The 17,270-nt window shown below is 38.3% G+C and overlaps 2 protein-coding genes across 2 annotated transcripts; both read right to left on the reverse strand.

The window, feature by feature from the left end:
• Nucleotides 1–4,274: 4,274 nt before the first annotated feature.
• Nucleotides 4,275–10,591, reverse strand: plrg1 (pleiotropic regulator 1). The gene is made up of 15 exons (XM_029504784.1): nucleotides 10,457–10,591; nucleotides 10,123–10,229; nucleotides 9,270–9,406; nucleotides 8,997–9,047; nucleotides 8,421–8,514; nucleotides 8,162–8,252; nucleotides 7,964–8,062; nucleotides 7,773–7,865; nucleotides 7,390–7,539; nucleotides 7,193–7,294; nucleotides 6,004–6,106; nucleotides 5,811–5,919; nucleotides 5,368–5,507; nucleotides 4,978–5,171; nucleotides 4,275–4,874 (listed from the first exon to the last, which is right to left on the reverse strand). Exons 1-15 carry the CDS (start codon nucleotides 10,463–10,465, stop codon nucleotides 4,815–4,817), a joined length of 1,539 nt encoding a protein of 512 aa, XP_029360644.1. The 5' UTR covers nucleotides 10,466–10,591; the 3' UTR covers nucleotides 4,275–4,814.
• Nucleotides 10,592–12,817: 2,226 nt separating this feature from the next.
• Nucleotides 12,818–16,200, reverse strand: fgg (fibrinogen gamma chain). Its single transcript, XM_029508681.1, has 9 exons — nucleotides 16,138–16,200; nucleotides 15,991–16,038; nucleotides 15,704–15,890; nucleotides 15,428–15,512; nucleotides 14,913–15,043; nucleotides 14,383–14,516; nucleotides 13,590–13,774; nucleotides 13,123–13,400; nucleotides 12,818–13,002 (listed from the first exon to the last, which is right to left on the reverse strand). The coding sequence occupies exons 1-9, from the start codon at nucleotides 16,198–16,200 to the stop codon at nucleotides 12,818–12,820; spliced, it is 1,296 nt and encodes a 431-aa protein (XP_029364541.1).
• Nucleotides 16,201–17,270: the final 1,070 nt, after the last annotated feature.

The raw sequence follows: 17,270 nt of genomic DNA on the forward strand, positions 1-17,270 counted from the left end.
GATCCCCTTCTGCCTCTCCGATCACGCATCTTGGCACCAAGTGGCCGCAGAGTCCCGGCTGCGCGCGCTGAGCTCACCTGCAGGCGGGCGGCGAGTCCCAGCTGATTGGCTCCATCTGTGGCCCTGCGTGTTTAAAACCGAATTAGGCTGACAGATTAGACAAGTGGCATAGTGTGTTTGACCTGTGGGACTCAACTCAGGAGGAGTCCAATGTAACCAGAAGACTCAGTTGGCTCACTCCAGGATTTCGTTCTCACCCACTTGGTGCAGAGTTTGGAAGAAAACCAATTGACGTTTGGCACTACGTGGCTTTATAGTGTAAAAGTGGCTCTCTCCGCTGGTACAAAGGAGAACTGCAGACCCCCAAGACAAGCCCAGTATGGAGTCAGTGAATGTCAAAAGATCACAGCTTGTGCAACAACAAGAACAACAACAATAAGAAGAAGAATGAAACGTCAGAAAAACTAACCGTTGTCTAAATTGATAAATAGAATTTATGTCTGAGAGACTAACATCAAATTGATATTCATATTCCCAATTATTTGTTTAACTTAATTAGTTTTTAGGAATTAAATTCAATAGGTTGTTGGATGTTCTAAATGAAAATAAAGCTCTGCGTCAACATTGGTTAAACTGTGCATGTTTACATTTCCAAACAAGAGGGAAAAAAATATATTGAGATATTGAGAGAGGGGAAACATGGCAACTCAGGTAACTACACAGTACAATGTGACAGGGCAGACCAGTAGGGTTGGTTTTTTCTTATCTGAGCAGTATGTAGGGGGGTAGCTGGTCCTTAAAAAACACTGCTAGGTTGACTTGAAAGCTGCATGATGCAGACCCCTATCCACAGAGAGCTTTTGTTATTTTGCTGAACTGGCTATTAGCCTTTTCTTATCGACTTTCAAAGCCCCTAGTTTTGTCCCTATTTTAATTTTCTTTGAATTCATTCATTTATTGAAATAAAGCGTTCCTCTTAACTCCTGTCTGTTGGCTTTGCCCACTTCTTCCTACACACCAGTTGGTCAACCTGCACCTCAAGTGTTAGCTTTTTACAACTGGTGTTGTTGGCAGGATTGATCTAAAAAGAGATCAGTGGTGGGCAAAATCAAGATGACTGACCCAAGTGAACCTCACCCTGGTGTTAGTAGATAAAACCCAGCTCCTAGTGCAGTGTGGGTCCTATGGGCGGCACTCAGATATTAGTTTGAGAGAATGGAAAAATCACCTTATACTACTTTTGCTTTGTTAGGAGTTCCCATAAAATTTAGAGCTGGAATTTTTATTTTACCAGCACAAAAGTGCAATACAGCTGAGTTGATTTGCAATGAATTAGCTAAGTTAATAAAAAATAAAAGCCTAAACCTCGGTCCTGCGCTTTCAGTTTTCCAATGCCCGCCAGGAGGCGCATGAGGACATGAGTTCTTTTTCACTGAGACTATGGAGGACTCTCTTAGGCTGAAAAAGAAGGATTCAAGAGGCCTGATGGATGACGTTGAATTTAGAGACCATCTGATTTAAGGACAGAGATTCTACAACAAGGGGGGAGTTTATGGCAGTCTAATATTCAATGCCATCAAGGCAGAACTTTTATTAGGGAGCAAGCACGTGGAGAAACATTTGAACATTGAAGAGACATAATCATGCTAATGCACCAAATGTGAAGGATTCAGAACAAATCAAATCACAGTTATGGGATGACATGAGCACACAGATGGCAGCTAAATTTAATGAACTGTCTCAGTCTTTGATGTAGGACAGAGCTACACTAGAGGACACTACAAGGTGCAGAATGGAACCAGCCTGGTCCGCAAGACAGACCAGCAAGAAGAAATTGGCCCAAAGTAGGCTCAACAAACTGATACAGGTCTATCCTGTTAGAATAATATTGGGATATATTAAATCGTATGTTAAAATAATTACAGAATGTAATGAATAAATATTGAATAAATATATTTCTGTAGAAAAATTGTGTCTGAAACTTAACCAAAACACTCAGCGTAGCAGTACCTTTATCTTTACAGGATAAAATATTCTATTCAATTGTATTTGTATAGCGCCAAATCAAAATACACATCATGTGGAGCCACTGCACAGGTAAAGGTCCAGATCTAATTTTATTATGGCTGCCAAGGTTTTGGTGACACTGGAGAGGAATAAACAGGAAGAAACAACCAGCTGAACCGACTCGAGCTGGTTGCCTTTTTGAGAAGACTGAATAGGTTAGTTGATAATCAAATGAAAACAATAATAGTGTTAATATTGTAGTCATCATGAAAACTTTGCAGTATAGTTGTGTGATAAGATCTCAGTAGATTACTTGATTGTTCCTCCTCCTGCTCCTGCAGGTTTTAACAGCCATGTGTGTCGTCCCTCTGGTGCAGGCAGGTAATGTAACCAGGCAACACATGCAACCTGAGCAGCCTACCTGAGTAAACAATCCCCCTTAACCACTCTCTGTGTTTGTCTGATTGGGTTTGTTCAGCAATCAGACAGCTTTCCCTCAGCATCTTCACACAGGATTCTTCAAATACATCTGATCTGTAAAGAGATAAGATGCCGTCTCATATTATGTTGTCTTACCAGTGGGATGACCAGGCTCTTGTGAAAAAGATCTACAACCGCCTGAAGGATGATGGGCTACCGGTATGGATGGACATCGAAGGAGGGGTGACAGGAAACATCATTGATTCGTAAGTACAAAATAAATTGGTTGTGTGGTTTTTACATCTTGGATTTTCGATAATTTCAGATCTATTCAGGCTCTTTATGGAAAAGCTGTGCGTGTTTTCAGGATGGCTACAGGTGTGGAGGAGGCCGTAGTGATCTGTCCATTCATGACTCCAGCATACCAGGCATCCCGCAGCTGCAAGAAGGAGCTGAGCTATGCAGACACCAGGGAGGTCATCATTGTGCCAGTCATGCTGGCCAAGAACTGGGAAGCCAGTGAATGGCTGGGACTGATCACTGCAGGCCTGCTGTGGGTGGACTTCAGGTTAGGAGCCCTCTAAAAGGGACAGGGGCAACACCTAAATAGTTTTCAGAAAATAAAGTGCTATCATACTATGATCTTTATCATCAACAACCATAAATAACCATATCTAAATAGTATAATTGTGTTCAATTATGTAGATATCTCAATATTACATAGTAATTGAAGACAATTGTCCTCAACTTAATTGTCTGATACATCTACCCTCTATGCTGCCATCTTCTAGAAATGCAGAAAAGGATGACGTGGTTTTTGAGATGTGTCTCAGCTCTCTGGAGGAGGAGATCATGTTTAACGCTGGCCACCTCATCGCGGTGGAGGAAGCTCCCACAGAGGTGGTGGATGAGCCACAACCATCAAGACCCCGTCTGAGGAAGAGACCGGGCCGAGGGTTTCGCCACGCACTCTCTGAGTGCTACATTCAAGATTCAGGTAGGTCTGAATACTCAACATTTATTAACATGACTGGTATTCACATCATAGAAAATTATACAACTCAATTTAATGGCTAAAACAATAAATATGAGTTGTAAATACCATAAAAAACTGGTTTGTTAGGATGAGAACTAAAATTGAGCAAATGGTTACAGATCATTTGGCTATTTTACTTTCCTTGAAGCTAGAAAAATGGACCTGCGAAAAAGATGAGCTTGTACTTTGTATAAATGTGACTGATTTTCAGAACCCCTTATAACACCTGGCATAAAAGTTGATGTAGAAAACATTTTATATATAAAATTATCCTTTGATTAATTGTGGGCTTAGCTGAGAACAAAATTCCACATGGAAAATTTACTACAGAATTTAAACATTCAGGACCCCAAACTTCGACTTTGACCCAAATAAGAGATGAACAATGTCTTGTTTAGAGCTCACATCATCGAAAAAAATAACTAACATGTTTCTTGGGACATTTTGTTTAGTAGAATTTAGTACCAATGAAAAGTGAAGTCAGTGTGTTATCCTGATTAATTGTGGCAGTAACTTCACCATTTTTTGTCAGCATAAGTTGAAAATTGCTGTTGAGGTTTGAAAAAGGTTCAGCCTTAAGGCATTTGTACATTGAAACTCAACTCTGTGGTTAACAATGCGTAAACCTGTAAACTTGTGTTTACAGGGGAGAAGATGATGTGTGTGACTACAGATGACAGAAACATGGTGAAACTCAGAGAGATGCCTGGGGATTGCTGTTACTGGGAGGAGATTAAGGCTCATGGCTGTAAATACTACAGGAACGTTGGTACTAACAGATATCTCGGTATGCACAGGAATTCATCAGGAATGTGAAAAATGTGGTCTTTATTAAATGGAGCAAAATAAATTTCACATTGCAAGCTAGAAAAAGGGCAATGTCTGTTTCCAGGCCTGTACAACTCTTATGATGATACAAAATAATAGTTTTCTGCCAGTTTTTCAACACACTGCTTTTCCCTCCACAGGGTTTGACCAGAACAGGGACATGGTCCACTCTGAGGCAAGTCCTTCAGCGTCTGAGGAGTGGTTGCTTCTGGTGGATGAGACAGACCAAAGCCAACGGAGAGCTGTCGTCATCAAACACAAGCACTCAGGGAGGTTCCTGGCTGTCCAAAATGGCCACCTCATTGCATTGACACAGTATAATCAAGACTGCAAATGGTTTTTAGACTAAAGTAGACAAATTGGAATTTCTTAGGGTTAGGTTGCCTCTGTCAAAGACATCTTACTAATGAAAGAGACAATACTAATGAATGAGACTTGATGGGTGTGTCCACAACAGGAGGCTTCGTAGAAATAAAATTTAACATTGCTATTGTGACAACAGCAAACCCAAAACAAAACAACTTTAAAACCGTTTTCTCTTGAGGATTTCTGGTTTCCAGTTTATTGGGTGGCTTTCTTCTGTCTGTAAGGGGGGGAGGAGAAAAAAAAAAAAAAAAAAACATCTGTCAAATCTGAGAATTAGCAGCAACATATAAAACAACTTTAAATTTGACCCTTAAACTTACAGCTGTGTCGTCCTCTTTGTAAACTTTAATGGTCTTATCGGCCTCAGCTGTGATCAGTCTGCTCTCTGAGTGATCGAACAAGCAGGCAAAGATACCCGACTCGCTGTCCAGAGATCCGGGCTGCACTGCTGCGTGAATCCTCTGGAAGTTGTAGCCGGTCCTCCAATCCCACATATGGATAGTTCCATTGTCGGCTAAAGAGACAAAACACCAATGTGTGTAATGAATCACAAATGATGATGGTTTTCTAATGAAATGTTGAAATAATCTGTAAAATCAAGCCAAAACTGAGTCAAATTTTAAAAAAATCCTTATTCGTCAGTAATTCTTATTAGTAGATTTAAATGTTTGTTAGCAGTTGAAAGCACCAATATCAATCATTATTAATACCTCCAGACACCAACACCCCATCAGAGTTAACAGCCAGAGTGTTGATGATAGCATTGTGGCCTGACAGATTCTGGATGAAGTTGCCATCAGGGAACATCCACTGCTTGATGTTGTCAGCAGAACCAGATGCAAATGTGTATCTGTACAAAAGAGGAAATAAACTTATTTCTTTCTGTCATGGTATAATTGTGAAAAAAAAAAAAAAAAAAAATCTTTATTTGTTTGTGTAATAGATACCGGATAATTCATTTTCTAAACAGTCACATAAAAAGCCCAGTATTTCCATTCAGAGATATAATAAAATTCTTTCATAATAACTAGTGATCAACAACAATTTATCAAATATCCCTGCCCTCATTTTATGTTGACTGTCTTCTCTGCCTTGTAGATTGAGCACAACACTGAATGCCACATGTACTATACAACACTCACTGTTAACTTACTGTCTAGGGTGCAGCACCAGAGTTCGGACAGACTTCTTGTGGTTGGTCAGTGTCACTCTTGTTTTCCCAGCAATCAAATCCCACAGCCTGATTGTTGAATCGTGGCTCCCTGCAAGAAGTTCATGAGTCACCAGTCAGGGATTAATGGTGAAGACATGCAAACAATGAGCAGTTTAACTGTTGGAGTATTTACCAGTGATAATTTGTGGCTCTGCAGCTTGACATCTCACAGTGGCCACAGTGTTGGTGTGGCCAGTTAGTGTGTGAACGTTCGCTTTCGTCCTGATGTCCCACACCTGTGTGGACAGAGAGGAAATGAAAGTAATAAGTAAAGTAGTAAGTAAAGAAGATTGTTGTATTATTTTTAAAATGTTATATTTATAACAGATATTAAGTGATGCCAGAAAGTTAAATGTTCATTACACTTTTAATGTACTATTGATTTTAACATGATTTTAATTCCACATTCTACTGATAAATAAGGTATTTGTTGTGTTTTAAGTTAAACAATGATAATTAATATTAATTAATAGTTTTCTTTATGACAATGGGTCTAACTGCCTCCAAAATATTAATTATTCAGCATGTCTTGTTCACTATGCTTTCATTTAAAATTCATGCATTCAGAAAAAATATTTTAATGAGATGTTACATTTTGGCTAATATTAAAATAAAATGCTAATTGAATTTTTTGTTACAAATGTACTTAGTAAATTCTACTAAAAATGTCCATACAGTGTCTAATCTCGTCATGTGGTGTGACATAATTTCAAATACAATTAAATTACTTTTACTATGTTAACTAGCTTTCATTTTGATGTGCATTTGACATAATTTAACTATAAAAAGAAAAAAAGAAAAATTTCAGACATTTTTTCTAATTTTGCAGAATATTTCCACTGGAACAAGTGATAAACAATGGCTCAAGTAAAGAAAAGAATTGAAAAAATAAAACAATTTGGAATTTTAATATTCATTCTCAAAGAATGCTTCTTAAAGTTAAAAAAATACCTTATTTGTATTTGAAATCAATAATACTTTAATAATTTAATTTTATGGTATTGTCATGTCACATTGCAGGACAATTTGTGTCTGGAGCTGTGGGAAAAGCTTAAAAGATTACAAAATGAGACAAAAAATCTACTAAATACTTAGTAGTATCAAAAAAAAAAAAGAAGCAGTATTTGAACATTGGGAAATCATACAATTCTAAAGCAAATTAGAACTTTGTTTTAAAAGTGTTCCACCTTCATCCACCCATGTATTCAATAACAATCCTCTGGAAGAAGTTAGTTTGGGGAGTAAACCATCACGTTAAAACATTAACTGTGACAAGTGAAGCTGCTTATTACACAGGACAGGACACACAGAGCTCTTCTTACCCTTGCTGTGGCATCCCTGCTGCACGTCACCAGCACATCAATGGTCGGATGTAGATCTAAGTCATACACAGCACTCAGGTGCCCATGGTAATGCCTGATGACCTAAAACAGACATTTACATTATTGAGGGACTTTGCTAGTGCATAAATCCTTCTGAATAAACACATGTTGTCCACAAGGTCATTACAAGAGTGTACCTTGTTATACTCCAGATCCCAACATTTCACTTGCTTGTCTTCACCACAGGAAAATAGGTAGGGGCTACGGCTGCTCACTGCCACACCACGCACTGTACTGATGTGTCCGGTCAGGGAAAGTTTCAGCTTCCCACTGGCCAAGTCCCAGATCTACCACAACAACAAATGTTCCAGCCACATTAGGATTGTGATATAAAACTGACACCTTGAGATGACAAAAGGAATACTATAATGAAAGCTGAAGAACAAGAAAAAAAATAAATCAAAAAGGCGCTTTTATGCTTGTTTTATTATAGTTTAACTTCACTTTCCTTTCCTTTGTCGCACTTAGTTAATCAATTAAATAAATGAGAAAAAAAATTGCAATCTTCCACTTTACTCACCTTTATGGTTCTGTCAGCTGACCCTGTGACAAACCACTGATTTCCAGGTTCTACAGCAATGGATCTCACCCAGCCAAGGTGACCACTGATGACCTATCAGAAAAAACAGACTTGTGTTCAAAACAACACCCCAGACCCAGACCTCACTGAAGCAAAAGACATGTTTAATTGAAAAAATTATGTGTAGCTACCCGAAACAGTTTCCATGGTGGATGCCACTGGGGCTTGGGCATTGTTGGTGCTTTCCTCGTGAGTGCAGAATTTCTGGTGCCACCTCCTTCCATGAGTGACTGAAATAAAAAGAGACAAATAATAAATAAATACAGCTGCACTTCGTTCGGGAATTTCAACTGAACTAGGTGTGAATGTTGAAATACTCTGTAACCTACCACAACAGTTGAGTGAGCGTGGGATCTCTCTGCTCCTCCTGCGTGTCGATGGATGTCACTAACACTGGCTCCTGTGCGGCTCGTATCATGTCTGTAATCCAACAACAAATGAATGAGTGTGATTATCGTCAATGTCTACAGATTGTGCCAAATCCTTATAAAAAAGTTCTAAACATTTACACCAGTTCAAGTGTTTCAGAGAAATTAATAACCAATAAGCTACTCAACCTCTATATGCCGGGGGGGAATAAAAGTCTACCTGGCTTGTGAGGGTGGCAAAGCCAATGCCATTGAATGGACTCCACCTTCACTGGGATTTCTGTGCATCTTTGTGTCAGCAGTCAAGGCCACTCCTGTTCAATTAAACACTTGTGCATGTCAGTGAATGTGTTGATAAATGTGTACAGTGCTCAGTGTAAATGAGTAAACCCCTTCGAAATGTAACATTTTAAACAATATCTCAATAAACACAAAAACTATTTCCAAAATGTTGACAAGAACGCATTTTATATAACATCTGTTTTTTTTGTTTTTTTTTCTCTCCAGTTTTAATCAAATGTACTATTTATTCAAATTAGGGTGGTGCAATCAGGATGAGTACACCCCACAACAAAAACTGTACATCTAGTATTTTGTATGGCCTCCATGATTTTTAATGACAGCATGGAATGCTTAGTTGGCGACATTTCGCAACATCAATCTTTTTCCATTCTTCAAGAATGACCTCTTTTAGAGACTGGAGGCTGGACCGAGAGTAATGCTCAACTTTTCAAAGGGGGTGAACTCATTAACGCGGAGCACTGCAGCTTTGTTGAAATAAAAATGTTGTACTTACCAGGTCCAGAGGGGTAAGCATGTGTCCCAGTGATTAGGTATTCTGGATCATCTAAAGCAATACACAACACATAAGCTTCATACAAAAAGAAAAGATTTTAAAATCCGTACAAATCATCTACATCAGCCGGTTTGCCCAACCAAGAAAACAGACTGAAAAGAGGGACCATCTTTGGTGGGAATGTCACCAATTCAGTTTAAAGCCACATTCACACATGATTGTATATGAAACTGTCTCCCTCTATTCTTCATATTGATGTTGATTTCTCCTCACCTGGCTGTGTGTAGCTTTGGTGGCTCTGCAGGTGGCCTGGATGATGCGAGACTCTGTCTTTCCCTTCCTTCAGGACTGGCATGTGTAAGACTGCCCCATAATCCGATTTCAGTTTCACATCCATCTTTATCTTTTGGCTACAAACACAGGAGACAAAGGTCACATCACATTTTTCTCTATTGAAAAGGAAAATTATTCAATCTATCTAATGTTGGTATTTCACAAAATAATAACAAACCATGAGTTTTTATTGCTTTAAACATCAGTAATAAGTTGGTTAGGACTGGAGGATACAGATTAAATCTGGTCTGATTAATATCATAAAATTTATGTGATGATTGGGACAGCAATTAAACTTTTTTTCAAATATTTTAATTTTTGATTAACCAGACAATCATTCAACCCAAAGTCTAAATCTAAACATACTCAGTTCATTATATATGACAATGAGATGCTGCTTCACTATAGATATGTTCAATAGTTTTGCATGAAACCCAATTAGTTGGGTTTCTTCTTAGTTGCTGCTTTCTTCTCTATAATCAGTCGTCAAAAAAAAACATTAATCATCTGATCTAGCTTTTGTCTCATTTGTTAAGTTAGTGAAATAAAAAAGCAATTCAAACCCACGAAAATATAACAAAATGTAAAATTAACACAACAAAGTAAACTTCATCATCAGTGTCATTAATCCAATAATAACGGAGATGAAAATATCAACAAAGCAGAGAAAAATTGACTGTAATCAGCCGAGACCCATGAGTGATCTTACAACCAGAAGAAGACTGGTAAAAATAAAAACAACAGCATTCAAGATGATCTTCTGTTGGTTTTAATTTAATTCAAACTGATTTACCTTTCCTCGTCCAGTGCAACGGATTTGGCATGGTCGGACACAAACATATCATGAGTCCTCTTCAGAGACCTGAAGACCAGAGTGTGGACCGAGTGTTTCTGCACATCCTGTGAAGGAAAACAGCGCGTTTTATTTCAATTTATACTAAACCCGAGCAAATAAAGTATTAAAACAACATGTTTAAACATGACTCCATCTTTTACTGGGCATGATCCATGGAGAAAGACGAAGCTTTAACGCAACGCGTCGCAGGAACTAGCCGGCTAGCCGATGTTAGCCGGAGTGGTGGCGCCCGAAATAAAGAAGCCGGACGGGACTTCAGACATCGACCTACCTCCGACATTATGCTGGAAAAGATCCCGATGTGACCCGCGAGAAGAAAAGAAAAAACGTTTTTATATCCAGCAAATATCGTTAGTGTAAACTCGATAAAAAAAAAAACTAAATGTGTCACAATCGTAAAGACATGAGCACCGCCACCACAAAGTGACGACCGCGTGACCCGGAAGTAAACAACAAGGCAGAAGTCAGTGATTATTTGGCGCCACCTGCCGGCCAGGAAGTAAACAAAACAAATACAACAAAAAAGTTTTATCTGCTTCTCAGCCTTCAGTGGACAAACAGGAACATTTATTTATTATTATTATTTATTCATTATTTATAATGATGTGTAGTGGATGTCATTTGAATGAGTGTAATTTGTGGTGGTAACAGTCTACAGTATGGCCGCAGTAAGAATCATTTCACTTTTATTTATGATGTTTTTTGGCTCTTTTCTTAAATATTAGTCTTTTAGTGTAGCATATACGTAATTTCTTATATATATATATGTATATATATATACATATATATATATACATGTTGGATTGGGATTTATTGTACAAAACCAGAATTTTGCCTTGGGATGAATATGTTTATTGACTGTAGTTTTCCTGTATTCTTTTCCAGGTCCTGTTTACCTACCAAAGTACATGAATTAATGGTTCTCCAAACCATCAATGCCAGAAAAAAACAAACAAAAAAAAAAAACAAAAGTACCAATCTAGTGCGTTGGTGGCCACATTGTGGCATAATACAACTAGTACGAAACAATCCTTTTTTGGAGTAACTGTCCTTGGTGAACTGAGGAGGTGGAGGAGGAGGAGCAGGAGTGACTCTTTTGTACAAACACCCAGTGTGACGCCACACAAAGGCATCTGCCATCTCAGTCCAATCATCCACAATGAGCTGGATGGAACTTGGACTCCACAGGTATTGATGAGTCATGGCAACAAGTACGGCCAGTACTTAAAGAAAAACAAATAAACCGTCCAAATGTGGATCAAAATACTGATAACAAGTATAATGTTCTGATTATAACCAAATTTTGGTCACAGAGTTGTTTTGATTATATTATTATTCCTATGGTCAGTGTTACATGGTATTATTGCAGCTGGCATTGACGTTTTGCTATCAGCTCTGGAAAAAGCAATGCAAGTTACGCAGTGTAAATAATTTCATCAGGCTGAGCTTGAAATTTTAGTGAGGTTACGTAGTTAAAATGCATACCAATCAACAGCGCCGATATGAAATAGGACATAAATAATTTAATTACACCCTTTTTAAAGTTACAGTGACATATTTCCAAGTGCTTTGAGGTTCCCAGCCTATATTCAATATTGTTCAATTATAAGGAAACAAGCGAATGCTGATAAATTGCATTTTACTGCTTCTAAAGCCAGCTGATTTTAGCAAGGCCCTCTCCAATTTCCTTAAAATGTTCTCTGTGAAACCAAATTACCCATTAAACAAAAATACTATTTTGCAACGCCTACCAAGACTCAGGTCAGCTAGTCAAACAAGTGGATCAAACTCCACCAAATGTTGACACTTTGAAATCCAGGGTAAAAATATTTCTTTTCTCATGCCATTATGCATGTAACCTGTACTATACTTATCTTAACTTATCCAGACATCTACATAATCTTTTAATCATTTAAATGTAATAATTTTATGATTTTATGCATGTCACTGTACTTACTTTTCTCTGTATTTATGTAAAGCATATTGAATTGCCTTTGAGTATGAAATGCGCTACATAAATAAACTTGCCTTGCCTTTTGTTTCCATTTGTGGTTACCGATAAGAGCGTTGTCAGAAAGCTACAAACCCCTGTAGAGTTCAATTGAATCCAAATAGCTTGCTTTGAATTATATATCAGAAGCAAATGAAATGGACAAATTACTAATACTTAAGAAGGTATTTATTTCAGGCCAGTAAACACTGCAGTAGACACAGGTCTTTTATTACTCAATGTCTGCAGGAAATTTGCTTGAAGGTTTGTTAAGTCAGACATATTTTGTATTGTTTGTATCAGTATTGTTTTATAACAACTGTTTGCCATATGGACTTTATGACGATGTTTCTAGGCTGGGGACAACTGAGCCCAAAGACCATCAAGTAAAGTAATGAAAAACAATTTGTGATAAAGAAATGACATTTATTTAGTGTTCAAAACAACACTGAAGGAAGAAAGAAAGGAAAATATGAACATCTATGTCCAGCTGGGTGAAATCCCCACAGCATGCAAACATTACATGGAGACACATCATGAGGTCTGAAACCTTTTCATCAGGACTTTTTATTAGAGCTGAGGTGATGCCAAAGTTGTTGTGATAAACACTTCAAGTGCAGATCTCAAACACGTGTTTACTTTTTATGCATCTCCAAGTCCACCAAACTGTTTCACACCTGCCTGCTGTCCACCTGCTGTAATGCGGCTGAGAGGAATGATCTTCATGGTGGTCTCTTTCAAAGAATACCAACGGTTGTGCCATGTGACCCAAATGATGCCGTTGTCGAAGCCATATTCACCTGCATCCTTTTCAGTGTATCTGCCACCTGGATGAAGAGCCAGTTTAGAGTTGACCTCAGAATAGACTTAAAATGATTTTTCACTGAAAACATAATTATAGGCCATTGCACAGAATTAGAATAAATAAATTGTGTAGGAATACTTACCCTGGTAATATTTTCCGTTCAAATGTGCAGCGTGACATCTGTTCATCCACCAGCCAGAGCCGTCCTGCTGGGCACAGTTGCCGTCATACCTGTCATTGTCCCTGTCGAAGGTACTGAACTGCATGCCGTTGTGCATCGTGTAGACTTTGTCACTTGGGTCGTCTCCAAAGTCATAGCCATCAAAAGCATCTCCTGCATCACCACTAAGGTAGTAACCGTAGGTCAGACGATACTGGTCGTCCTCTGATCCCACTCTGAACATGGTGTAATCCGCATACCTGGAGAAAGGACAGCATGACAGAGTTTGTGTTGATGGTAATCTTGCTGAGGCATCTTTTCTTTAAGGGAATTGCACAACTGGGTTCATGTTTGCTTTGTAACCCTTTGCTCTCTTCTTATATAACCTGTTATCATGTATGTTTGTGAGAATATGTGTGTGCTTGTGTGTTCGGGGGGAGTGTACATACTTTTTGTTACCATCCCAGTCAACCATTTCTATCCTCAGCACAATTGGCATGGTCGTACTAGTGGTCAGCAGATGCATCTTCTCGTTGCCGAGCCAGAACTCTGTAGTGTCATCTGGGGAGAGGTAGCCAAAGCCTTCCTTGTACTGGATCCAGTTCTTGTTGAAGTCCACACTTCCATCACGTCTCTATTAAAAGAAAAAAATATGTAATTACAGACAAATTTGTTCATCAAATACATCTTCATTATTCTTTTGCCTTGTTTCTCAAATTGGTTAACAAAATATTTCTCAAATTCTGATGCAACTGAAGAAAGAGTGTCTCACAGGGGGACTGTATGAATTCTGGTAGTGAAGAAAAGAGAGAAAAGAGCTGTTTTATTTTTAGGCAATTACTCCTGACAACTGTTTTATATAGGTTCTTGGAGGAAAGAAAGCCCCGAGTCCCTTCACTGCCATCAGGGCTTCGAATGCTAACTGAACATCTGTTCTTCTGCTCTCATTCACAGGGTTTGACTCAAGTCCTCCTGGATTCCTAAAATAAATAACTAAAAATTTCATCTAAACTTCCCTTGTATACATGTCACATTGGACTATATTCTGCTTTACCTCTTTCAGTCTTTAATGTGCCCACTTTTTTTGTCAATATACATTATTTAATTTTTTTCAGTATATGTAATGTATGTTTTATCTGGCTTTTCCTGCAAATGTATTTTACAAAACTAGATGGACTAATTAAGTGCAATTTGCAGGACAGTAAAGAGGATTTTTCTCTTAATGGTCTTAGTGATACATACCCTCTGCAAGACTGTGAAGCCGCGTCCAAAGTTGTCGATCTCACAGTAGACCAGGAACTGCTCAGGTGCTTTTGGTGGTTTCACATAGTAAAGGCCGCTGCTGGTAGCACCTTTGTTTGCAATGTCCTGGCAGTCTGATAAAAAATAAAGTAAGAAAGAAAAGGATAATCCATCTTTACTTACTCTATTAAGAAGAAAAATGGGTCAAATAAATGTATCTGGTTGAATCGTTAATCTATTTTTTGCTATTCATGAGAAATATTGACTAAAACCATGACATTAATTTTAAGTTGTTGGTCTGAACCATATACTGTATATTGTCCACATTTATTATAAACTTTTGAAATTTCCCAAAGAGGTCACAAGAAATCACATCTGGAATAAAGGTGTTTACTTTGCAGTGATGCAGCATATTGATTTTAGATTCTAAATAAACACCAAAACAAGGGCAAATGTTTAAACAAGGCAAGATTGGGAAACTTCTTGCGAAATAGGGACAGTCAGGGGGTCACAGTTGATTTTTTTTTTACCTGTTCCTGCGATGGGCTTGATCTCAACTTCGTCTTGGCATGGTTCCTGGCATTTCTGCTGTAGTTGCATGGAGATTTGTTTCAATTCTAACATTCTCCTCTCGTTCGACGAAATTAGATTCTGAAGTTCACTGGGAAGATGGAAACGAATTCAGATTCATGCTAGAATTTCTTATTCAGTGAGACAGTCATCTCAGGCGTGAGGAACATAATATGATGACACTCAACAGGTAAACAGATCAAATAAGAATAAAATGTCAATAAAATGACAAATCACCCTCCAAAAAAGTTTCAGTTTGAGTTCCGCAAGTCTAGAGAGAAAGTAGCTCAGGGGCCAAATGCCTCATGATCATTAGCCTGAACAGCGTGGGCACATTGATAAGCATTGACCTGAAAGCGTGGGCAGTCGTAGCGCTTGTGACATGTCAAAATTTCAATAAATACTTCAGCTGCCAAATAAATGTAAGATGACCAAATTAATTATAATTCAGATTGGATTGCTTATGGTAACTTACTATATTTGCTGTTCCTGTGCAATGATGGTCTTTTCAAACCGAAGGACATCCTCCAGAATATTTGATGACTTTTTGTAGAATGAGTCTGAAATGAAAAGTCAGTTCTATTAAATGACTCATAACTCAAATCATACAAGCCAGGTTGTGCTGAAAGCAAACCTAGTTAATGTTTTTTTATTAAAAAAAAAAAAAAAAAACAAACAAAAAAAACAACTACACACATTCAAAAAGATATATGACTGTAACAGACTGCAAATATCTAGTAACATTAATAACCTTGGGGAGAACTCTTTTGAGCTGACACAGCAGAATCTTTCATGTAGTCAATTTTTATCTCTGCCCCATGGGTCAAATTAGCAATGTTTTCCAGCTCTCGTTGCAAATGATCCAGATCCCTTGTCACGTCTTCCTTATACTTCCACCTGTAGTCAGCCACTCCACATGTAGTTGGACAGTATTGTCCCTGAGTGCACAAAAGGAAATTGTAAATTATAGCATTAATATATAATTGATGTAACATTGCAAAAACATAAAAAGGGTATTATTTATAACCGATTACTTACAAAGCCATCATTTGGGTTGCAATATTCAAGGCTGTCTCCTCTTATTACCTACACAAAACAGATTTGGATTTAGATTTTTTTTTTCTTTTTTGCTAAACAGAACTGTGTACCAAATCTAAAGTCTAAAATCTAAATTCGGAGACTTACTGCTGATGAGAAGGAAAAAAGTAAAAGAAGTCCTCCTGCTGTTGCGAGAAGTGATGGAACCATGTTGCTTCAGCCACCAGTCCTGGTCTTGTCTGCTTGGAGAATGAAGAGCTGTTTGACTTGGGGGGATATTTATCTCAACATGGCCATCAGCTTTGTGCTTGATAAGGGGGCTCATACGCAAACATCCCACTCACTGTGTTCAAACAAGGCTGTGACTCAAATGTCCAATACAATATGTGATTTGTCATTTCCAATATGTGACAGGGTCCATGACAGACAGGAATAGTTGAGCTTTCAGAAGAGAGACCTTTTGTAACTCATGAACAAAATCTGTATTTATGTTGACCTCAGTGTTGGGGAGGAGGACAGAGAAAGTCTAAAAGAACCATGAGTCAGCTCTATATGCCCATGCCTTCGGTTGAGAATTTGTTTTACTCTACTACATCTCTTTTTCATCTTACGATAGAGATCAAAGATGATAACATGACTCACTCTATAAAGACACAATGTCATTATAAAATGTCTGTGTAAAACATTAACAATAATGTGTTGGCAATACGGATGGGCTGACAAATACAGGATTGGGATATGCAGGAAAATAGAAGCATAAGAAATAAAGGTAAGAAGAGGAAAATAGTCACTGACAACAGTAAAAAATGTGTATAGACACTAAGGACTTGTCACTATTTTCAGTCAGTTGTGGTGCTTTTTAATCATAACCACCATCTTCCCCTTACCTTTACCAAGTAGTTTCACCATGACCAGACTCAGTGATTAACTCCCTAACAACAAACGTTCACACTGCCCTATGTATCCTATAGATAATATCTAACTAGGCCAGTGTGCAGTGATAGCTAACATAGCTAACATCTTTGGGGTCATCAGGTGGGAACCTCCTTTCACTGGTGTTTCGTCTAGTTAGGCCCACAACACCTCCAGGAGGCTAGACAGTGAACACTGGTGTCCCAGAGTCAGCCCCCTAAGGCCAGCTATCACTGTTCCTCACACAAAGACAACTATCTCAAGCAGCACGACTGTCAACCCTGATTCGGGTAGGGGGGAGAAATAGAAGAGGTGGAGATAAAAGTAGGGATGGGATACAGACCCTGGTTCGGGTAGGGGGTATGAAA

The sequence above is a fragment of the Echeneis naucrates genome, chromosome 1 (genome assembly GCF_900963305.1).
Source record: "Echeneis naucrates chromosome 1, fEcheNa1.1, whole genome shotgun sequence".
Taxonomy (NCBI): domain Eukaryota; kingdom Metazoa; phylum Chordata; class Actinopteri; order Carangiformes; family Echeneidae; genus Echeneis; species Echeneis naucrates.